This window comes from Sceloporus undulatus, chromosome 6 (assembly GCF_019175285.1).
Source record: "Sceloporus undulatus isolate JIND9_A2432 ecotype Alabama chromosome 6, SceUnd_v1.1, whole genome shotgun sequence".
In the NCBI taxonomy this organism is placed as follows: Eukaryota; Metazoa; Chordata; class Lepidosauria; order Squamata; family Phrynosomatidae; genus Sceloporus; species Sceloporus undulatus.
The window spans coordinates 125,354,290-125,378,955 of NC_056527.1; the positions used below are offsets into that span (position 1 = coordinate 125,354,290).

The 24,666-nt window shown below is 39.9% G+C and overlaps 2 protein-coding genes across 3 annotated transcripts in view; both read left to right on the forward strand.

Moving 5' to 3' along the window:
* Nucleotides 1-4,422, forward strand: part of PPP2R2A (protein phosphatase 2 regulatory subunit Balpha) — a 39,325-nt gene extending 34,903 nt beyond the window's left edge. For both annotated transcript variants that reach the window (XM_042476120.1, XM_042476119.1), the window contains exons 7-10: nucleotides 921-1,085; nucleotides 1,235-1,404; nucleotides 1,697-1,788; nucleotides 3,333-4,422. In XM_042476120.1, the coding sequence (XP_042332054.1) occupies nucleotides 921-1,085; nucleotides 1,235-1,404; nucleotides 1,697-1,788; nucleotides 3,333-3,612 (707 nt within the window). In that variant the 3' untranslated portion in view covers nucleotides 3,613-4,422. The remainder of the gene's footprint in view (nucleotides 1-920; nucleotides 1,086-1,234; nucleotides 1,405-1,696; nucleotides 1,789-3,332) is intronic.
* A 3,701-nt stretch (nucleotides 4,423-8,123) lies between these two features.
* Nucleotides 8,124-23,953, forward strand: BNIP3L (BCL2 interacting protein 3 like). The gene is made up of 6 exons (XM_042475499.1): nucleotides 8,124-8,307; nucleotides 14,420-14,600; nucleotides 17,281-17,353; nucleotides 18,187-18,290; nucleotides 19,062-19,211; nucleotides 21,059-23,953. The coding sequence occupies exons 1-6, from the start codon at nucleotides 8,208-8,210 to the stop codon at nucleotides 21,105-21,107; spliced, it is 657 nt and encodes a 218-aa protein (XP_042331433.1). The 5' UTR covers nucleotides 8,124-8,207; the 3' UTR covers nucleotides 21,108-23,953.
* Nucleotides 23,954-24,666: the final 713 nt, after the last annotated feature.

Sequence of the window (24,666 nt, forward strand, 5' to 3'; positions counted from 1 at the left end):
CTTGATTCCATCCATAACAGTAGAAGAGGATTTCTGTCTAACCTCTCTTTCAGCAGCTACCAGCAGCCCTAAAGATTAATGGTATCAACATGGTTTTAACATTACTGGGAAAAGGTGAGCTGCAGTCTGAAGTGGTGGATATCTTCATGTAGTGCCTCCAATCCACGGGACTCTGTGCTCCTTGAAAATGAATGGAGTGGGGGAAACCAGTGAGCAAAATATTAATGAAATACTGAAAAAGAAAAAGCTTAAGGATTTATTTAACATACAATGGAAGGGAAGGGACTTTTAATATTAGCAACATAAAGTTCGTAGAGCAACATGCGTCTCTCTAGGTGTTACTGGACTACAAATCCCTTCACTGTTGGCTGTACTGGTTATAGCTGATGGGTGCTGCCTCTCAATAACATCTAGATGATCTACATGGTTCTCACTACACAAGTGAGGTAAAGAACCCAACAATGACATGATCCATCAAGTGTGGAGTTATCTTTAACTTTGGCCTCTGGGACTAAAAGGAAAATGCATCCTTAAGTTTCTATGCTGTACCCTTTGTATCCCTTTCAGCCCAGTGCCATTTCACCAAAGGTTGGAACACTGTCAGCAAATCAATGTTAAAGCCAAAGAAAAAGCATTCCAGACAGGTTACAAGCCCTGTGGGCAGGGACTCCATAATTGAATTGTACAATTAAGTAACAGATGGTAAATGTAGTGGTGGTAAGTTAATGTTCAGACACTCTGGCCCCTAACTAGTCAAGTTGGCAGATCTCAGGTGGCTTGGCAGTCAAATAACTGGCCCTGTCCAGTCTCTTTCCCAAGGAACTGTGTCTTCCAGAAAGCTGTTGTGTCCCCAAGTGTTGGTTACAGTTCAGATAGCTGCAACCATTATCAAAAGAAGGTCCTTAATGTCAAATCTATAGATATTGTAGATATTAAGCCTGCCAACATGGAAGAACTGACAGAGGTGATAACGGCAGCAGAATTCCATCCAAACAGCTGTAACACATTTGTCTACAGCAGTAGTAAAGGAACAATCCGTCTGTGTGACATGAGAGCATCAGCGCTCTGTGATAGGCATACAAAATGTGAGTAATGCTTTATTACATTTCCATTCAGATCGCTTTGGTTTTTTAAGATTGATATTACAGTCCTTGGCTTGTTTGTTTTTTAAGTGAATGAAAAGAGTGCATTCTTTTGGGTTAGATGAATTGTTGTGCTTGTCTCACATTTGCAGTGTTCGAAGAACCAGAGGACCCTAGCAACCGGTCGTTTTTCTCTGAAATCATCTCCTCCATCTCCGATGTGAAATTCAGCCATAGTGGCCGATATATGATGACTAGAGATTATCTGTCTGTGAAAATTTGGGATTTAAATATGGAAAACAGACCTGTGGAAACATACCAGGTATCCTATGAAATTGCTCCATTTCAGGTCTGAGGGTGGAAGCAGTTTACTCTTTTTTTGCCCAACCTGAGATGAAACTTGCAAAGCAGAAAGCATGAAAAACAAAACCATACATATTTCCTCAATACTTAGCCTAATTGCATCTCCCTATTTAAAAAATTGGACCCATAACTCAAACTGGTTGTGGCTTTCTTTTAAAGAGAGAAAGCCAGAAAAAAACCCAGTGTTAAATCCATCAATTCATTCTGCTGTTGTCTCTTTTATGCTCCTAACCTGTGTGTTCACCTTCCAGGTGCATGAATACCTCAGAAGTAAACTTTGTTCACTCTATGAAAATGACTGCATTTTTGACAAATTTGAATGCTGCTGGAATGGATCAGACAGGCAAGTCTACCCTTTTCTCTACCTTTCTCTTAATACATTGCAATCTGGCTGGCAACCCAAAGGCTTCTTGTTTGGTTAAGCAAATTGCAGGCATAGCTGCCACCCAGCACTATATTTTTGGTTTTACTAATGTTTTGGAGAAGGTTTATGGGAGAAGAAATAACTAATGTGAGTGCAAGAGAACCCCTTACACACTTAGTATCAGTAATTCAGTGTTGTATCTGATGAACTGGATTCCGGCCCATAGAGGTCTATGTCCAAACAAATGTGTTAATCTTTCAACTTTATGAAACTGTTCCTTTTGTATACACTTCCCTGTATTATCTGTGTGTATGTGTCTTTGTGTGAGACACAGAAATGGGAGATCTTGCAACTTTTTTTTAATTGCTACACTATAATTTTGTTATAATTAGAGGGTTTGCCACTGCTCCCAGAAAGACAAGAATTGCTTCCTGGAAACAAAGCATCATGCGATGCCTGGAAGTCAGTGAGTCATGGGAATAGTACTCTCACAAGGGAGTTTGTGAGAATCTGTGTGTCAAGGTTGCAGAGTTAGATCTGGGGAAACCAATATTCAAATTCCCAGCTGGCCATGACGCTCATTCAGAAATCTTGAGCCGGGATGTCAGGGTAAAATGGAGAGACGGTATTCATGTATGCTTCCCTGAGTTCAGTGAATACAAACTGAATTTAAAAATTAAGGTTCTCTGGCACAATCCATAGCCTGTATGAGAGAAGCAGACAAGCACTTTATGATTGTGGTAATACTTATAAGTTTTATTCTACGGGTTGAGTATCCCTTCCCCAGAAATCCAAAATGCTCCAGAATCAAAAACATTTTTATGGGTGGCTGAGATAGTGACACCTTTGCTTTCTGATAGCTCAATATACACAGACCTTTGTTTCATGCACAAAATGGTTTAAAAATGTATAAAATTAACTTCAGGGTATGTGTTGTATAAAGCTTACATGCAACATAAATGAATGTTCAGACTTTGTATCCAAGGTACATTGTGTATATGTAAATACCCCTAACTAAATTATATATATATATATATATATATATATATATATATATATATCTGAAATTCAAACTGTTGCTCCAAGCATTTTGGATAAGGTATACTCAACCTGTATTACATTTTGTTATCCATTTAACTTCAGTGCGCTATGTTCAGGGGCATGGCCTCAGGAGAAAGTCATAAATGAATGAGCATCTCTACATTTCTCTTTCCCCCATAAGAACAACCTGCTATTATGCACTGCCAGTGGTTGAAATTGTGACTATATATAAACTTAGCTTTGGATGCCATTTCACTTCAAGAATAAGAAGCGTGCATTTGTTTTATTCTTCGTGACTATATATAAACTTAGCTTTGGATGTCATTTCACTTCCAAGAATAAGAAGCATGCATTTGTTTTGTTCTTTGATTGGATTGCATTCTTAAAAATGAGTCTTGGTAATAGAGGCAAACAGTGTAATTGTACTAAAAGAAAATGAAAGACTGATTTTGAACTCTTCTTTTGTCCTCTCCCACTTCCAGTGTCATCATGACTGGCTCCTACAACAACTTCTTCCGGATGTTTGATAGGAACACGAAACGGGATATTACTTTAGAAGCGTCTCGCGAAAACAATAAGCCGCGCACGGTTTTGAAACCCCGCAAAGTCTGCGCGAGCGGGAAAAGGAAGAAGGACGAGATCAGCGTCGACAGCCTAGACTTCAACAAAAAGATCCTCCACACTGCCTGGCACCCCAAGGAAAATATCATCGCCGTAGCCACTACAAACAACTTGTATATATTTCAAGACAAAGTGAATTAGGGCTAGTATCCCTAGCAGAGGAGTCCACTTTCCTGCATAGTTCAGATAGATTGAACCTAGCATTTGTACCTGTAAACAATAGGAGGGAGAAACCAGAGAGCAGGAGAGCAACAGGGAGAGAGGAACGGAGAAGTCCATTGTGGCACACTTTGCCCAGTGTTTTAAGAAATGTGCCATATTGACAACCTACTCTTCTAGATAGCTGTGTGGGCAACCTCTTGACGCTGGGGAGTGCTCCATGTCCGCTAGTCATTTAGGTGAGTTTAGGGCACTTTTTAACGTTAATGACTACTCGCACCATCTTGCCTAATGGACTACGGATTGGACTGCTGATCAACTTTGGGTTCTGCCAGTTTATTTTTAATGCCTTCCATTGTGATGATAACGCCACAGAAGCGAGGGGGAAAAATAAGCCTTCAAGTCATGCTGTGGGAGTTAACTGTGTAACCTCATTACTGTATTATTTGTGGCCCCCTTTTTATTATGAAATAACAGCCCATTCCTGCTGTGGCTTGTAGCATTCCTCCTATGCCCTCCTGGACTCCTTTCCCCCCTTTTGAAACAACCCTTTTCTCCCCAGCCCTGTGATGGTGACGGTGTATAGAGAGAAGGGGGGAAAGAAGACGAAAAGCACACGAAATGGGTCAGTGGTCAAAGGGGTCTGTGTCGCGAAGAGCAAAAATGTTTTAATACGTTGTTGACTGTAATCACTCCTTGCCATGTCTGGCATTAAAAATAAATTTGGGGAGGTGGGTGGGGGGCTTAACCGAAGGGAGGAAATCTACCGAATAAAAGTGTCAAAGAATGGTGCGTTTGTTTTTTGTTTCCTTCCTTTTTTTTAAATCTACCTCTTTATGGATGAATTTTTTTCTTCATTTGTTTAAAACCGTATAGGTGCGTGTGATGATTACAATGTTTTTGCTGTTGATTTTTAATCAGTGTTACTTTACAGGAGGAAAGGGAAAAGGGAGGCTTTTTTAAAACAACAACAACAACAACGGACGATTCCTTTATGAAAATGTTAAAACCTCCTTTTAGTATTTATCATTAGCTTCCACTAAACTTACAGGCTTTGCTATATAATAATAATAATGAAAATGGTAATTATTTGATATTCTCTAGGTAAACCTTTCCTCTCCCTGCCTTTTTCTGTTTAACAAACCTCTGTGTCGATATGGGCAGGACAGATTTTGTACAACACAACTACGTACTACAGTTTTATGCGACTAGTGTTTTTGCTTATGTAAACTCCCTTGTCCTAACTAATTTCATTGAATGCTTTGTTTAGGATTCAGGCTCATAACAGTGCTTTCTCTCCCCCTTTTTATTAAATTTAAATTCATTAAAATATGTTTTTTTTAAACCAAGACGTCGTACAAAAGTTAATATAAAGTGATTTAAATAGACTGAAAAATGACTCTGTGTTCTTGATGGGTACCCCTATATTTTAATGTATTTTTGTTGCTGCCAGATACTGAAATGGAAATGTAGTTTTACCTTATGAGTGTTCCTTTTTTTTTTTTAATTTGGCTTCTTTTTTTAAACTATTGACATTAAAAATAAATACTTGAAGTGATCAGAAAATGCTTCGAATTAACAAGTAAATGTCTGCCTGCTGTTCAAGGTCCATGGAGTAAATGTTTATGCACCATATTCATGTTCCTACAATATAGTTTTCTATGTGCCTATAGTTCCCAAACATCACACAAGCAACATGGTTTGCAAACCCAAACCCCCCGAAATGGCTTAAGCTAATGAGACTCATCAGACCTCCTTTAAAGGTGCTTTTTATTTTATGTAGGCATTTTAATTTGGAGTCTTTGGTTAGGCAATGTTTCTAGTGGGACTGGTTTTATGTTGCTGTATATACTCATGTATAAGTCTAGAAATCTTAGTCCAAAAATTGACCCAAAAATCTGAGTCGACTTATCCATGGGTCAATGTAAATACTATACTTTAACCCTCATAAAAATAGTAACCATCCCCTGATGAAATGCAAGTGTAGTCTCTCTTGGAAACACTAAGCCCCTCTATTCTTTCATCCATCCATCTTTCAGTGCGAACACAGTTATACTGTTAGGGAAACATTCCCAACATGTTCATTTGAAAGGAGTGTCCTTAAGTGACGACACGAGAACCCAAAGTCTTTTGTTCGCCCTTTAGATCCTCTTTAAGTTTGACCCTCGACTTATCCATGGGTTATATCGAAATCTTTAATTTGGGCCCCAAAACTTGCCCTCGACTTATACATGGATTGACTTATAGTCGAGTATATATGGTAGTCTTGTGGATTGTTATTATTTTTTTTGCCTGGGGAGTGAGGTTTAATTTTAGAGCGTGGATATCTGTAGGCGATTTGCAACCGAAAGCGGCAGAATGGCAGGGAAACATCCGGAAGTTTAAGGTTTTCTGTTTTTCGGAGGCTGTGTGTGTGTTATGGGGGGAATTATTTGAGGATGACAGGTACTGGGATATCTAGGACTGCTTTTCAAGAATGGATAACAGGGTGTTGGTTTAGGGGAAGAAACCTGTCACAGTTTCCTTGGTCCTCAAGACGTTTCGAGAGAAACCTGAAGAACTCGTTGGTCGTCTTTTCATAGCAAGAAGAGCCGAGTCCCCGCTAGATAGATAGTTGATCAAGGAACAAAGCAACTCTCTTTCTATGTGAAGTTGAAGGCTTTCATGGCCGGCATCCCTAGTCTTTTGTGGGTTTTTGGGGCTCAGTGGCCATGTTCTAGAAGAGTTTCTTCCTGACGTTTCACCAGCATCTGTGGCTTTGGCGTCTTCAGAGAATGCTTGCCTGGAAAGGACTTGGGTGTGTATTGCGCAAATCACTCCTGCCTTTCCAGGTCACACAATATATATAGCCAACTACTTTCCAGGCAAGCATTCTCTGAAGATGCCAAAGCCACAGATGCCAGTGAAACATCAGGAAGAAACTCTTCTAGAACATGGCCACTGAGCCCCAAAAACCCACAAAGAACAACTCTTTCTACATTGGCACAAACTTTGCAAGTTGGTAATGCAATTCCAGCTTAGATTTTGGAATATGTTCTGATGGTTTCGCTGTGTTTTTCCAGCTAACCATGCAAACAGTTTGGCAATGAAGCCAGCCTCATAGGTTCCCTGAATGGAAATCAGCTGTCATGGCATGGATGAAGCGAGGAACTGTTTCCCAAAAGGCCACTGGTATGTGGCTTGTGTTCCCATGGCCTTTTGAGAATCGGACCCATGCGTTCCAGTGGCTTTCCCCCAAATTCAGTCTTTGTGTGGCCGTTCACAAGGAATGCGCCCAAAGCAAGCATTCAGTCATTTGTTCTAGTACCTCTCACTCTTGCCAATTACTTCCAGTTCTCTCAAACACTCCCATAGGGAAGACAACTGAATCAGCCAGGAAAACCCCAAGTATAATTACTAAAAGCACATAAAGGAGCACTACACCTTGTACCAAAACGGAAAAAGGAAGGTCTTGTTGGGATGCTCACACTTTAAAAGAGGAATGGAGAAATATGGGATGCAGCTGGAGAGACACCGGAGCTGTTTTTAAAATCCTTTGCAGAATAGTTTGCATGCATCTTACAATCAATATCCTCATCCAATGGCACTATATAGTGGTTTATTGAAAGATATAGCCCTGTCAGTCTGTAGAATCAGTATCTACAGAGAGATTTGTAGCGCCTTTGAGATGCACTGAAGAAGTTGGCAGCATGAGCTTTTGCAGACTAAAATCCACTTCCTCAGATACATTTGGTTTATAAAATTAAGGTTACTATTATTATTATCTTTTTAAAATGTGTTTTATTCTTTTAATAACTATCTTTTAATACTGTAATAATTTAATTTTAATGTACTTTTTCTGTGTTTTAAATGTTTTTTAATGTGGTGAAGCCGCTCCCGAGTCCTACTTCAAGTAAATATAATAATAATAATAATAAATTACTTAAGCTGTATGTGGAAAACCTTTACATATGGGGGTTCATTTGGATACTTTGGATGCATCCGCACTGCAGAATTAATCCAGTTTGAAACCGCTTCAGCTGCTCTTGCTTCAATGCTATGGAATTCTGGGATTTATAGTTTTGTGAGGCATTTATCCTTATTTATCAGAGAGCTCTGGAGGCCGTAATAAAGTACAGTACAAATCTCAAAATCCCTCAGCATAAGAACCGTGGCAGTTAAAGCGGTGTCGAAGTGGGTTTATTTCTACAATGTGGACTCCTTCAAAAATGACAATCCCAAAATCTGCCTAGCAACACCGCGGCGCCTGCGCACTACAGAACGGAGGGTTTTTCTAATTAAGCGGAGTGCGCATGCGCAAGAGCACGACAGAACGGCCACCTCAGCAGCTGCCTGGGCAGACATGCGCAGTGTCGCCTCGACCGCCACACCCCCTTCCTGTCCGAGAGGCGTACGTGAGAAGCGTCAGGCAGGAGAAGCTGGAGTGGGTGTGGCCTCCTGGTGCGCTTGCGCAGTAGCTGCCGCGGGGCGTGGCCGCCCCTGTTTTCGCGCATGCGCACTGCGCGCGCCGCGTTGTTTTTGTTGTTTTCCCTTCCTTCGCTGCCTCAGAGGGAAGAAGAGCTCCGCGTCGGCTAGGGATGATGTCTTCCCCTCAGGGGTCGCCTCAACACCAAGAACAACACAATAACAACAACAACCCGCCGCCGGAAGGGACGCCCAGCGAGCCAGGCCTCAACAGTGAGTCGAAAAGTTCAGTTTGAGGGGGAATGAGGGAGAAAAAGAGAGAGTGTGTGTTTGCGCATGCGCGGGGGACAGGTAAGGGGCAACGGCTTACTTTCAAGAAAAGGTGAGCAAAGGGCCCCCTCCTCCTTCCCCCGTTCGCTCGCCCTCGCTCCTGATTGGCTGGTTGCCCGGCCGCGCGAGAGGCGTTTGACCAATGGGAGGCGAGGGAACCGCGCAGAAGGGAGGGGGCGTTCGATGTGAGGAGGAGGAAAGAGATGGGGAGGGGACCCCTAAACAAGTCCCCGGATGTTGTTGTTCTTGTTCTTTAAGTCCCCGGATGTTGTTGTTCTAATTGTTGTTGTTTGTTTCTAAGTTGTTTACCATTTATGGTGACCCAAAGGACCCTGAGCCTGTCATGGGGTTTAATTCATTTAATTAATTTGAGAGAGTGACTGGCCCAAGGCTCTGCAGGCATTTGAATTTTTGTCCAAGGCTCACTCTTCCCCCTTTCTATTACTATTTGTTTGTTTATTTGCTCTCAGAGCGGCTTACAAATAGTTATTGACACAGATATAGGATGGGGACACCTTGCTTCAGGAGACTTCTACGTGTGACAGGGATCTAGGAGTCCAAGTAGACCATAAGTTGAACATGAGTCGACAGTGTAATGCGGCAACGAAAAAGGCCAATGCGATTCTAGGCTGCATCAATAAACGTATAGTGTCTAGATCAAGGGAAGTCATAGTGCCACTCTATTCTGCTCTGGTCAGGCCTCACCTGGAATACTGGGTCCAGTTCTGGGCACAACAATTCAAAAAGGATGTTGAGAAACTGGAGCCATGTGTCCAAAGGAGGGCGACTAAAATGGTGAAGGGTCTGGAAACCATAAAGCCCTATGAGGAACGACTCAGGGAGCTGGGGATGTTTAGCCTGGAGAAGAGAAGGTTAAGAGGGGATATGATAGCCCTGTTTCAATACTTGAAGGGATGTCATGTTGAGGAGGGAGCAAGCTTGTTTTCTGCTGCTCCAGAGAACAGGACCAGGAACAATGGATGCAAGCTCCAGGAAAAGAGATTCCACCTCAACATTAGGAGGAACTTCCTGACAGTAAGAGCTGTTCCACAGAGGAACACACTCCTTCCTCGGAGTGTAGTGGAGTCTCCTTCATTGGAAGGCTGGATGGCCATCTTGTCAATAGGGATGCTTTGATTGGGATTTCCTGCATGGCAGAAACCATACAACACAATAAAACAAATCCCACTATCCCCTGCTTCCTTAGAGCAATCCACACAATTACAATACAACAAACTGTAATAAAAAAATCATTAAACCTTCAGCCTTAAAGTCTCTCAGAGCAGCTCACAGATAGTTATTCCGGACTGTTCCCTGCTTACAGTCTCAAAAAAAGACATGACACAAAAGGAGAAGGGAATGGTGGCGGAGAAGGGGATCAAGCCCAGCGGCTCTTCTCTCCCTCTGAGGCCTGGACCAAGGCAGATGGACTGGAGGGAAGGTCCTTCCTTCTTCTTGCTCCCAATGGGTTCCCATGGCTCTGCAGGGATTTGAACCCTAGTCTGCAGAGCCATAGTCCAATGCTCACTCTGTATACCTTTCCTAGCATTAATGCCTTTCCTAGTGAGTCACACCATCTCATGATGTGTCCCTCTGAACAAACCTTGCCAAGAACAACCCATGATAGGTTTGCCTTAGGGTCATCACAAGCTGGAAATTACTTGAAGGCAGACAACAACAGTCTTCTCGTTTAAGTTGTGGTTTTAATGTATATGTTTTGGTTCCGCATAAACGTTACTGTTTCAAGATATTTGCTGTGGTGGCCCTTTTGACGTAAGGGCAGAAATAATAATAGTAATAATAATACTCAGCATCCTCAGCCAACACATCCAATAAATATTAATTTATTTCTCTTAACACGATAAGTTTGAAGCGTGAATACACAGCAAAACTGATTCTCATGATTAAAAAAACAGCTGCTGGATTGGAAGAAGCAAAAGTACACCTCGTCTCCACTGCCTCCATTGAAAGCGCTTTCTTGAGCCAATTGCCCGAAGTTTTGTGTGTCTGTGCCTTCAAATTCCCTGTCGATTTATGGCAACCCCATGAATGTCATTGACTGCCTAAGTAAAAAGATGTTTGCCTGCTGTGGAAACACAAGTCCAGGAGTAGGAGTTAACCTAGCTTCCTTTGAAAGGGAGTTTCACAGTGTGGGAAAAGGCACCAAGGATGCCTTGGAGGTTATATAGCCCATCAACATTTGGTGCCTGTGGGTTTTTCACTCTCTTTAAAGATGGTAGATACAATCCATTTAATAAGTTTCAGGGTTGATTTTCTTGCCTTTATTCCTTACAGCTTCATAAGATGGCAAACACTCAGCCTCTTAAAAGCTAGCTGGGATCAGAAACATCAGTCTGTGTCTGTTTCGCCTCTTAAACAACACAGCTGTATTTTTTGTCACTGAAAGTTTATGTCTATATTAAAGGCTGATTTTTCTGCCCTCACAAACCTAAGGTAATACATAATTTCTAAAATGATAATAATAACAAGTAACACAGCTTGTTTACAGATATTTTGTGCTATTTCATTGGGCAATGTTGCATTTGCTTTTCTTTGCTTTTCCTCCATCCATTGTGTAGCAGGTCTTCTAACTTCAATTAAAGTGATTTCCTGTCAGTTTGGCTTTCAAAACATATTCTAGGTGGGATTATTTTTGATCTTTACTTTTAAATAATCCCTGCTTTTACCACTGTTATGATTCATCAGCATTAAAGACTAAAGAAGAAAAGGGTATAAATTAAAAAGGCTAATTAAAGTTGTGTCAAGATGGATTATTTCTTCAGTGCGAATGCAGCATGAAATATTTGGATCTGTAACTTTCCTGGAATGAAATGAGTCAAGTAGTTGAAGTCATCAGACAAGTAGGAAGCAGCCCTTTTGAAAGGAAGGCTGTCAGGTGTAAATGATAAAAGGGAATTTTGCTCAGGAGGAGCTATGGATGGAGCTCATGAATTAATGCTAAGGAAGGCTTCATGAATTAAAGCCAAGGAGGCAGGAGAATACTGGCTAGAAAAAGAATGGAGCCTTGGAAGAGAACAGACCAAATGCTCTTTCTGTGTGCGTCTTGTGTCTGAATATAGAAGGAGCATTATAGCAGATAGGAACTGGGAGCTTGATGCTGCGTTCCTAAGCAGACTTGGTGTATTTCACTAAAACCAAGCAAGTGTAATTTGACTTGGGCTTCAGTGGCTAAGTAAGAACAAATTATAATGGACGGTACATTCTGAAGGGCAAATAGGAGTCAAGCAGTGAAGTCAGATGGTATGGACTGAAACAACTCTGTATTGACATGTCTCCCTGGAATGAGATCTTTTATGTAATTACTGGCATCCTCAAGTTTTACGGAGAAGGCTACAGCTGGGATGCTGAGGAGGAGCTGGAGTCTGAGAATGAGTTTATTCAGCGGCTGAGTTTATATTACTGAGGTGTACTTGTTCTCTTCTATACCCGGCCTGTCAGCTGGTCCACTGTCATCTTTTGTTTGTGGATCAGACTGAGCTAAAGTCTGGATTCTTCATCATGTCACACACTCACAGACATGTGCAGTTATGCTTCAGAGGAGGCCTCGCCTAAATGTCCTATTTGGGTTTTTTACCTTCTCCCCTTATTTGAAGCAGTTGCACATTAAATGTGTAGAACTCTTCGATAGTAAGGCTTTTAAAGACTGGAGCTGACATTTGTGTGTGTGAAATACAAGCTATCAAGGTGCAGAGGAGCAACTTAGGGAGCTGGGTATGTTTAGCCTGGAGAAGCGAAGGTTAAGAGGCGATTTGATAGCCCTGTTGAAATATTTGAAGAGATGTCATGTTGAGGATGGAGCAAGCTTGTTTTCTGCTGAGTAGGACACAGAGCCAATGGGTTCAACTTACAGGAAAAGAGATTCCGCCTAAACATTAGGGGGAATTTCCTGACAGTAAGAGCTGTGGACAGTTGGGAAAGTAGTGGATTCACCTCTTTTGGAGTTTAAACAATGGCTAGATGGTCATCTGTCGGGGGGGGGGCATTTGATTGTGAGTTCCTGCGTGGCAAAATGGGGTTGGGCTGGACAGCCTTTGTGGTCTCTTCCAGCTCTAGGATTCAATGATTCTAACATTCTTGAATATTTAATTAAGTAGGAAATGCACATTACATGTAGTTTTAACAGAAGCGTTTTTTAGATATTTCCAGACATCCCATTTTTTCTGCTGAAAAATGCTCTTAAGCTGCTTTGTGGAGTTGGGAGTGTAGGTACCTGTACTTTCCCCTTTTACGGTGGGGATAAAGCCAGCTAAAGTAGGCATTTATCAGCAGAGTAAACCACATCGGAATTTCTCTTCCCCCCCTGCCTCTGTTCTTAGTTACAATTCTATATCCAAATACGTAACAGAGTCATGAAAGAGAACCACATTCCTAAATGGTTGTATAAAGATGAGGAATGTGGAATCCTTTGCACGGCTGCTATAAAAATAACAAGGCAAGAGTTGAAAGGGAATGAGGAGAAGTTGTAAAGGTCTGATGAATAACCTCATGCTGACTTCAGATTAGTGCAAGGCCTGTGAGAGAGAAAGGAGGAAAGGTGCCTTCAGTAGATTCTGTGATAATATGTCATAGTACTGTATATCCTTCTCATTATAATTGATTTCTAAACGTCTTCCTTTGGTAAAAGATTGTTGTACAGTATTCATTTTACAAATAAGGGAATGGTTTTGGGAAATCACAATTTTGTTCATTAATTTCTAGTAAAATTGCATACATTGTAGGTGTTTAAACAAGCCTGTAAGCATATAGGGAAACAACTACAAAGGTTTGCAACTGAATGCAAAGCCAACCCCAGCTTCCCCATAGCTCATGGGTTTGATTCATGTCTCCGTTTTCCATTATTAAAAAGCTGTACATCTGCACTAATTTCCTGTCCACATTCCTTGAAAATGTAGTAAGGATAGAGTTAATAACTAAACAGCAATGTCAGTCCACATGGTCCAGATTCAAGTCTCTGTTTTTGGATGAAAACACTATTTCTGATATAAATTCCACTATAATGCATAATGTATGGTGTTTGTAGTATTTGATATACATATAAGCTCTAAGCTCAAATGTACATAAGTTGTTGGTTTTTAATATACAGTGGAACCTCTCCATACGCGAGGGATCCATTCCGGATCCTGCCGCGTATGGCGATTTCCGCCTATGCCCGAGCCCCATTGTAAACAATGGGGCTTGTGCACGGCGGCGCGCGAGGCGCAATGGGTGCACACACCCATTCAATTGAATGGGACGCGCCGCCCCTTCCGCCCTGTGCGTGCCGGCGGCTTTGAGCGCTTATGCTCAAAGCCGCCTATAAAAAGGCAGCGTATGCGGAGGCTCCACTGTACTATATTAGATGATAAAGGAAGGACCATATCTTTAGTTTCAGATATGTTAATCCTAGGACAGATACATAGGCTAGGTGTTTAGAGTCAAAGTCTGAACATGTCATCATCCCCCATTCTTGAAGTAGCAAACAGTGTACCTGAGAGGGGTTGGCGGGTGTATGTTTGCCTCTCTAAATCCTTAAACCTGGGGGATGTCTTGTCTATCTAGACTGTCTCCAATTTCCCCAAGTATTCAAGTCCTGTTGATTGAAATCATATGTCTGAGCATAGTAAAGGAGCCAATATAATTGTGTAGAATTGCAAGGAAACAAAACATACTCTGTGCCTACTTGTGGAAGGCATAGTGGCGATTTCTGTAAACAGCAGTGTCTGCATTTCTCTTGTTCCCAATCATAGAAGCTGTTGCTGTGCCTTCCACAAATATGCATATCCAAAATTACCAACCATACAAATAGACCCTCCTCCATCCCTTGAACAGTTTATGTTCATGTAGCTAATTCATAGTACTGTTCACATACCAGCATTTCAGAAGCAGTTTAAAATGCTGCTTTGTAGATAAATGGGAGAATAGGGGCTGCTGTCTGTGGATGTTTTCCTTGTGTTTATCTAAATTTGCCATAGCTGCATTTTTCTGCAAGTACAAGATAAGCCTTTGCTGGGTTTTGGTTTCACAGTTTCTGATGAAACATTTGACTATTCAACAGGTTCCTGGGTAGAGCTGCAAATGAATGGAAATGGCAATGACAATGGCAATGCAAAAAATGGAGGCCTGGAACATGTCCCTTCTTCATCTTCTATCCATAATGGAGACATGGAGAAGATACTTCTAGATGCTCAGCATGAGTCGGGGCAGAGCAGTTCAAGGGGTAGTTCCCACTGTGACAGGTAAGAACATGCGCTCTGCCAAATTCTTTGGTATTTCTTCTTCTTATTATTTATTCAAGGATTTATTATCCTTGATTTCAGTAAAAAAAACTCCCAGAACAGATTACAGATATAGTAGTCCCTTCTCTAAGGCTTGCAGTCTAAATTTTATGCTGTGGTACACAAGGAAGAAAGGACGAGGAGGAAGAAAGAGGAAAATCAGGTTTAGATCCAAATCTTAATATGGGTGGCATGGACCATTTATTTAGTAAGTTTACTACCTTTTTATGTGCATTTTTACCTCATGTATTTACTTTTGGCACTAAATCTAGGGTATGGTACAAATAATGTTAAGGAAAATTTTCCTTTGGTTTCTAGAGTCACATTTAGCATTATCTGACATAGCTGTAATTCTGATGGACTGGAAAATAAATACGCAATTGGGTGATACCCCTGCAAATGAGCAGTTCTTTGTGGTCTCTGTGACTCCCACATAAGGGATTCTCTGCACCTGCACACACCGTCTTCTGAAACTTCTACAGCTAAATCTTTTTGGCTGAGCACCCTACCCCCATACTGCCCAGTTTGTGTGTTAGCTATTCTTCCATTTGTTTTTTTTTTTCTGGACATTTCCCCAGTTTGTGGCATCTACAGCATACCTTAGGCATTTCTCCTGTGGAAAGATCTTCCAGATGGATGGCCATTTTAAGTGCCTCCTTTGCTTGGAGGAGACCCATGTTTGGATTAGTGTTCCCATTGTAGAGCCTTTTCCCACCAAGCCCATCAGAATAGGCCTTCGTATCTTAAAGCCCTTCTCTGGGAGTTGACTGATAACACGTTGGATCTCACTACCCAAAACAGGCCTCTTTTCACAGCTTCTACAGGCATTGCTTTGCATTATGTATTACCATTGGCTTCACCATCTACTGTATCAATGAATCATGCTACTACCAACAAAAGTTCCTTCACTCATCAGGGAACCTAGGTGCCATCAATTTCAGATTCAGCCCAGCCCTGCTTAGAGTCATTGGTGCCATGTGTATTCATGCAGGTGCCATATGAAGTCCGTGTTGCTTCAAAGAAAGGAAAGAAGGCTTCTGACGATTCTTCAGTTCGTAACATGAAATCCAAGTCTGCTGATGTTTCTTCTGATAACCCATCCTCTCATTGGAAGAGATCCAAGTCTGTTCATGTAACTTTGGCTTGTCTGAAGGAGCCAGATACACCAATGACATGCTGTCGATCTGATGGTAGCATATATTCCAGTTATTCCAGTTGTTGTTAACCCTGATAATGTGGGTTCATTAGCCTCACCATTGGCATCTCTTTCACATCACTCTCCATCATCTGCCTCTTCTAGATCAGCCATCTTTTACTAGTTGGCCTCAGCAGGTGTGTGGCCATTGGCTCCTCCTCTTCCTCTTCTTTCACAATCTTCGCTCCTTGGATCCCATTTTGGGAGAAAGGCAATAAATACTTAAATAATTAACCAATAATAAACCACAGGCTCTTCCATTGGAATTTCAAGAGGAAGGACCTCACAGCAGTCTTTTCCCTCAGACTCTTCCTCCTTCTGATTTTCAAAAAGATCTTTCATTAAATGGTTAGTGCAGCTGCAGAGTATCCCATATGTGCCACAGATGACCATTCAAAAAACCAGTTACAAGTAAACAACCTGCTTTTTTAAAAATAAGCTTATTAATGTAATCCCTTTCCTCTGTTTCTCTGTATCACAGTATGAGTGCTTTGTGGTAGGGACATAATTGTAATAATAAGATGATAATGATAGGGCTGGGAAGTGTCATACCTGTGGTTTGTGAAGTGCCCTATACATCCTTATGGCTGTTACGAGTCATTGTGGTTAAGCTTTTAACATGTTCCTTCACAGTTTTAATATGTTGACATTAACTGGCAGTAAACCATGGTTAGTAAAGTGTTTAACCATTATCTTTTTTAATACAACTGATGGTCTAGATAGAACCAGAGAGCAACCTAGTTCAGTCCTTTATCTTTGAGGTAGGGTCTTTGATGTGTAAATGCACATCTGTGCTCCAGATTGCACTTTTTACCTTTTATGAAAAGTCGTTTTTGAAGCATCCTAAATTACCTGATACCAGGAAAGAACAAAAGTCTCTCTAACACGTTAGGTCTGACCTGGAAGGATATTGTCTTATTTCCAAGACACTGAGCCTTTTACTTTTTAAATATGACATTGATATAAAGTCTTGTGAAAATGGAATTGCTGTTAGCCTGGTATGGCAAAGCTGGCCTTGTATTAACCAGAGGGAAGAACCAGTAAATTAACTGGTTAGCTGCTCAGTCACATTTGTACTGATATTATTTTGTTCTCCTACATACACAATGAGTACAGTACTGGCAGCTTAGCAAACAACTCACTCAGTTTTTTGGTCCCATACTTTGGCTTGTCTCCCAGATTCCCTATTGTTGCATTATCCTAGGTTTCTTTCACCTATTGCCTGAGGTTCATATGTGAATTTGTTGTTGTTTTGTAGGAAAAAAGGAACACACCTTTACTAAAAATAACATGATTGTCTTGTCTGCAGCACTTTCTCATAAGTTCATTCTGTAAGATATTAAAAGAATATGTTTATACAAAAAAGTATAAATAATAATCTAACAAAATGTTCTATGATTTGGTTTTTTAGTAACAGTAACAAGATTATCTCACTTTATTTTCCAGCCCTTCTCCTCAAGAAGATGGACAAATAATGTTTGATGTGGAAATGCACACAAGTAAAGACAATAGTTCTCAGGTACTTATCCTATGATTTGCAAACATAATTGTATTTATTTATTTAATATGCTACTTTTAATAGATTATTTATTTATATATGCAAGCTAGATCTGTGTAGCATTATTTAAACTGTCTCCTACCAAAGAATTATAATTTCCTTGAATCTTACAAAATGCCATAATCTAGGTTTGGGTTTTTGCATCATTGAAGACACATTTCCATTATGTATGGAAAAGCAAAGTATCTGTGATCTTAGAAAAGAAGTCTGCATGTTCACATAAATCTGCATAAAATGTAATTTTATGATTCGGGTTGAGTCTCCCTTATCTGGAATGTTGAAATCTGAAATATTCCAAAAACTGAAACTTTTTTCATGGGTGGCTGAGATAGTGACTCATTTTCTTCCTGATGGTACGATGTGCATAAACTTCGTTTCATGCACGAAATTATTTTAAAAATATTGCACAATTTTACTTTTAAGCTATGTGTATAAGATGTATATGAAACATAAATGGGTTTTTTTGTTAGACTTGGATCCCAACTGCAAGATATCTCTGTGTGTGTGTGTGTGTGTGTGTGTGTGTGTGTATATGCAAATACAGGTATTCTGAAATCCAAACACTTCTGGTCCCAAGCATTTTGGATAAAGGAGACTAAACAGATATATGCATCTGTTTGGATTAGATTTAAGTTTGTTCTAGTCAATACCTTTTGTTGGCCTAAACGTTTATGTAGATAATCCAGGAGTGCCAGAAATGTTTTTGCTTATTTTCCAGCCACGCTTGCAATAAGCAGAACAGGAAGGATCCGGGTGTGTTATAAAGTCTGTCCCCTCTATATTTATATTTTCAGTCTGAAGAGGAACCAGCTGAAGGAGAGAAGGAGGTGGATGTTCTGAAGAAAAGTGCAGACTGGGTATCGGACTGGTCAAGTAGACCTGAAAACATTCCTCCCAAGTGAGTTGAAATCTTTACTAACAAGTACCAAGAATTCCTTCACCGAGAAATAATAGTTTTTGCAGTAAAATGTGAAGTGTTGTTCTCAAAGAAGAAAAAGAATCACTACAAAAAAAAATCACTTTAGAAATAGTTAAATTAGTTCTCTATTTTGCAGGTGTTCCCCAAAAGTATAAACAGCCCTACACTTAATGTTCATCCCATCATTGTTTACCTACATTGCAGAGCGGCTCTTCATAGGATTCCAATAGAATCTTTGCTTTCTGTGGCACATCAGATAAACCGTAGCTAGAAGACTTTAAGCAGATATATTTCTTCTCTCCCCCAAATGCTTCACATGAAATCCACCAACTTGTATGTTTCTCTGGTTCTCATCATCCTAGTGATCCATTGTGTTCACATTCTGTATTCTAAAAGGTATCTACTGGAGATAGAAAACACACTGAGTTGCTGTGGCACACTTTATAACCATACACTCCCCTTAGTACTGGATCTTTTGTTCTTAAAATATACAATGTTTTGTCATGTCAACTTAATTTGTTGTTAAAGTCTTGGTGTATATTTTAAGGGCAAGAAACATCACTGTCTATGTTCAAAAAAGCAGTGTTTCCCTCAGTACCTTCTGTCAGGTATTCTAAATCTGTTCAGTGCCGTTCTGTAATGTTACATTAACCTCACAACTCCTGCATTTTGATATTACTGTCAGATGTATTGTTTTTTAATACCCAAATTCATTATATTCTAAAAGCTGCCATACTTTACTTTTCCTAGGGAATTTCACTTTAGACATCCTAAACGAGCCGTATCTTTAAGTATGAGGAAGAGTGGAGCCATGAAGAAAGGTGGCATTTTTTCAGCTGAATTTCTTAAGGTGTTCATTCCATCTCTGTTCATATCTCATGTTTTGGCTTTGGGACTAGGGTAAGTACTTGAACATATATTGGATGGCTAGTTTGCAGGAGTTACTTTCAGGAGCTTTTAGAGATTTTTACTCCTGTGGTTCTAATAATCTAGTGGGAATTCCATTGTGTTTGAGGATAGGGTGGAAAGGTACTTGCATGCTGCCCAATTGCTGTTTAACAAAGCTGCAATTTAATAAGAGGTGTATTTGTTCAGAATGATAGACATATTATAAATCAAGCCCAGAATGGTGGGTAGGGGAGACACTGCAGATATTTTCCCAACAGTAACTGCAGTTCATTTTGAGTTCTTTGGATTTCCGTTTCTGATCTTGTGTAGGCAAAGGCAGGGTACAGAAATAAATTTCAAAAGCTTGGATATCTGACACGTAGACACAGAATAAAGCTGTAAGAGAAAAAAAACATAAGTAGTCCTACCTTGATGCATACTGGATTTGTGTTGCTTTTTTGGCAAGTGGAACAAAGAAAGGACTGCTGGTAGCTCTGCCTGTTTGCCCCTCAAATGGCTCAAATGTCATTTGTTATATCATTTGGCGATAACTGTTTGAAAGGGCATGAAAGACAAGTTGTTTTATTTAAACAGCACTATCTATGTTGTGTGCCTTCAAGTAGTTTCCAGCGTATGGCGACCCTAATGTGAATGAACCTTATTGCAGGGTTTTCTGAGGATGAGAGCGTGTCATCGTCACCAAGGTCACCCAGTGGGTTTCCATAGCTGAGCAGGGAATTGAACCCTGATCTCCTGGAATGTAGCCCAATGCACAAACAACTACACTACATACAAGCATACAGATTTCACTATTTGGCTCCTTTGAATTGTTTTGGGAATTGTCCAACCTGATACTGTAGCTTATTTTCATATTTTCCAGGAACATCACAACTGCTCTCTTTAAAAAGTTGAACAATGCTGACAAGGACTTTAGAAACAGTGTGGTGTAATAGTTTGAGTGCTGGACTAGGTCTCCAGTAGACCAGGATTTGAACCTCTGTTCGACCATGGAAACCTCCCTGGTGACCTTGCACAGGTCATAGAATCATAGAGTTGGAAGAGACCGCAGGGCCATCCAGTCCAACCCCCTGCCATGCAGGTCAAACTCATGGCCTCCAAGGAAAGCAGTGGAAAAGCCTCTCTGAAAAAATCTTGCCATGAAAACCCTGTGATACATTCACCTTCAGGTTGTAAAACTTCTTGAAGGCACACACAACAAGGACTTTGGTCCCAAGAATGGGTAAACTATTGATTGGGAATGGGTACACTTCAGGCTTGTGGGATTGTAAAAATGCCTAAAATTATTATAATTTACAAACATCTGCTAAAATGCCATACAAATAAGTGTATTTTGATGTGTGCCTAAGAGACAGCCGTAGGAAGAGAACCAAATTCCTAGTGGGAGTTCTAATGGGAGGGTATACTATCTTTGAAAAAGCCTTGCTGTGCTGCTCTGGGGCAGATCTCCCCAACTGTTTTAAAACTGCAGGATGGTTGGTAGGTTATGATAATTACTCTTCTTTTCCTGGTGTCTGCTTCATCCATACCATGTATATGCATTCATGATGATGGTATGAATCAACATGTAATAAATAGTGGGCAACTGTGACCGCAAGATGTTTTTGTCCTATAACTCCAGTCATCCCTGGCAATTGGCTGTCCTTTCAGTCCAGATGTGGTGGAAGTTGTAGGCCGAAACCATCTAGAGGTTTGCAGCTGCTTTCCTGTCCTAAAGCTGTACTCAGTTGTATGAGTGATTGGCCTTGCAGAATGGATGAGAACACTGGAAAGTAAAGCTAAAATGTACTTGGAAACTAGAAGAATGTGTAATATACCAATGTATTTTGCTTTCATTTCAGTATCTACATTGGAAAACGACTGACCACGCCTTCAGCCAGTACTTATTGAAAGAAGTTATGCACAAAACCTGGAAATCCTTGTGGTCTGTGAAGGTGTTAATGTCACACTAGTACAATTGAACTTGAGGGAATTTGAAGCATGACTCCCTTCCCTAGCCTCCACCTTGTTTTTTTTACATATCCAAGTTCCAGTTACTCTTGGAATTCAGTATTGGAACTCTGTGGAGGTTTCTCACTAGTCTTTTCTTTTTCTCTAGCCTCCTTCCACATCCTGCAAGACACATCAGAGTTGCCTAACAGAGTTTACAGTTGCCTATACGTTGCAAGGGCTTCTTTCAGTGCAAAATGCCACCAGCAAATTATAATTTTATCAGCGATGCTGTTGTCTCCACTTTACTACAGCAGGAAGTAATCTGCACAATGCCTAATTGAACTGTTGAATACAACAGTCTCAGTTTTCTAAAAGCAACTGAGAATTAACTGAAGCTGGTTATAAAAATGAACTAAAAGTCTTTGGCAATTTTTTAAAAAAGTAAGAATTGTAGGTAAATAAAGCATAGCTTTATTTTCAATTCTTCCAATGTTTTTGCTTTCGGGAAGCAAGAACTGCACAAAAATCAAAGCAGGATAAAAATCGACTCATCAGCAACTTTTAATACTTAGTAACTGTCATCATCTTTTCTATGAAGTAGTGAGTTTATTTCTGATAGAAAAACCAGTCCAACATCTATACAAATGTTTTTTTAAGGATTGCATTATTTGCATGTGAAGAAGCTTCTAGTATTCTTTAGTGTTTTATTTAATGAAAGGTTTCCTTTTAAAAGTAGTTTGACTTGAAGTATTTTTGAAGTATTTAGACTCCATGTAAAAAGAGAATCTTATTTGTTCTGAAACCACTTTCAATTTACAAAGCTATGGTGGTTTCAGCAGCTACCTATGGCATCCTATCTGGGAAGAGTCTTGCAGTTTTATGAAACACATTTGAATCTCTTTCTCTGGTTGAGTTTCATTACTGCCAATTTCTATCATTTATTTTATAATCTAGTTAATATCTAAAACCCTATGGACCTATCACAAGGCAATCCAGGTGATACCTTGAATAGCTAGGTAGAAATCTCTTTAATAGAAGGACTCAGCCTTGTCCTTCAGATACATTTTTCCCCAAGACACAAAGCTTAGTTCCAAATTTGTTTCCACAGACATGGACTAGCAAATGTCCATCAGTAGATTTGCATTGGATTTTGGAACATGTAGCATGATTCTGAACGATCGTTTACTCTCTTTTTATATATATGACAGACTTTAATGCTACATATTTAGGAAACCATCAGTAACTGTAAAACTAGCAAAATTCCATTGGCCATAGACTGACAGCAAAACCAGACTAAAATAAGAGTTAGCCAGCAAACCTTTGGAAATAGGTGCTCCTTTTCCCCATTTGCATCAGACTACTGAAAGTTTTTTGTCTTAAAGGCTTGGCCATGTGAGCATGATCACTTGTGCCAGTGAAAATAGGTGACCTTTATGAAGCAGAGAGGGTAAGCATGAAATATAGTCCTCAAGTATATTAATTTCTGTGGTCAGAATCCTGTTGGTTATACCTGGGTAATGCTCCATTATGCTGGAGCAAGGCACATTTTGGAGTGGGGAGTGGATAGCAAGAGAAAGCAGTTGTCCCAGCTCCTGAGCAGCTCAGGAGCCAACATAGCAGCTTTCTCTCCTGTACGGGAGATGACTTTCACTATCTCCTATCCCCAACTGCTGCAGCACGCATGGCCATTTTATCTCTATTGCTGCATCTCTGCCTGTGTTTCCACTACCACCTACAATGGTGTTGTTGTGATGACTAACAGGATTGTGATTGTAACACTTAAAAGCCTCTCTCTCTCTCTCTTTTGCTAATTCTGTTAGTGTCTGAGCCCCCACTTCCCTAGCTTTGAATGAAAGCACTTGTACATCTTGCAACTATGTATTTTTCCTGTGTGGGTAATTTTGACATGATTAAATACAATAAGGGTGGTTTTTTTTTGGGGGGGGGGGGGTCAGACAACAAGCCTGAATAGTATTAAAAGCCTGATAGTACTTTCAGTGCCGATTCTTGTACCTTGCTTGTTTTATTAACCCAGTTGAAATATGGAATGAAATATATACAGTATATGGAATTGGGACCATGTTAAAAGTAAAAAAATAAAGCTTGGCTCCTTTCCAAATTATACAGTGATTAATCGGCAGATGCGGTGTGATAAATTGGTGCATCTACATGTGTGACTAAACACCTTCGCTAATGTTTTTCAAGCAGCTGTGAGGTTAAAATTGCTGATGGATTTTGGTATTTGAATACCTGGTCACTGTCAAGCTTCTTGCTGTGCAGTGATATAAATCAGTATTTATTAGTAGCTAACTATAAGCTTGAAAGAGCGTGACCAGGTAGTTATAATTTGAAAAGGGGTTATCAAATATAAAGGTTTGTTTAAATAAACATTGTTAAATAGCTTTATACCTGTTTACAGTTTGGGGGGAAATGCAGGTCTTGTTTCTCAAATGATCGGTGAAAAACAGGACTTGAAAAGTTTGTACATATAGGATCATGCAGAAATGCGTAAACTCGCACATTAAAGAAAATGCAGCAGGTTGAACTGCATAACTAACAAAATGAAAAACCCATCTATTTCCTATTTTTAAAAACTCAAAACTGAAAAACTCTGTTGGAATTTACACTTTTTTTTAAAAAGAAAAAAAGACATTGGTGAAATTATTGTAGTTAACTGAGCCAAAGTAATTAAGCATTCTTCATATTTAGTTATCACTTTGTTACATTATTATATACAGTTTACAGTACTTGTATAAGTTGTAGTTATAAAAATTTTGTGCCATTAAAGCTGTCATAAAACTGAATTTCTTCTGGTGGTTCTTACCCATCATATTTTACCGACATTTAGACATTTGTATTGGTTCAGTACACTATAAATGTCTCTTCCTATAGAAGAGGGAAGTATCTGTTCCTGATATACTTATGTGTAACTTGTTAATTGGATAAGTACATACTATAAGCATGATATGGCTAGTGGGAATGACTACAACTCCTTGTTCTTACCACATAAAAGTTATAGATGAATGAATTGATTTAAGATTCTCTACACATTTGCCTTCTGAATGCATGTTTACAAAACAGAGTATTTTCTGTGTTTTGATGGTAGTATTTTAGCCTTCAGCTAAAACCTTGGTTTATATTTTATATTCCAGGATACATTGGCTTTTGCATTACATCAAGGCACTCTAAATCGAAAATAGCTACCACTCTTTTCACACAAATGCCTCAGAATGATAGTTTCTAGGAGATTGTAGAGGAATTGAGGGATGGTTGCCCAAATTTGTGCTGCTGAACTTGCAGGAAAATAGAAGTGGATTTTAAGGAAACAAAAGAATACAAGAAAACAGGATAATAAAAAGAAGTATTGAATATCTTTTAAAAAAAACTTGGGAAACCCTAATTTGGGACAAGGAAGATGCTGGGTCCAAATCAGTACTGTATACTGTATGTAGATTTATCACCTGTATGGTCTTTTCCCACTCGGCTTTTTATGATCTGACTTTCCTTCGCACAGTGA

Coding starts and splice junctions, on each gene's coding strand:
- BNIP3L (XM_042475499.1), top strand. CDS start 8,208: ATGATGTCTTCCCCTCAGGGGTCGCCTCAACACCAAGAACAACACAAT. Junction 8,308..14,419: donor CAGCGAGCCAGGCCTCAACA/GTGAGTCGAAAA, acceptor ACTATTCAACAG/GTTCCTGGGTAGAGCTGCAA. Junction 19,212..21,058: donor GTTTTGGCTTTGGGACTAGG/GTAAGTACTTGA, acceptor CTTTCATTTCAG/TATCTACATTGGAAAACGAC.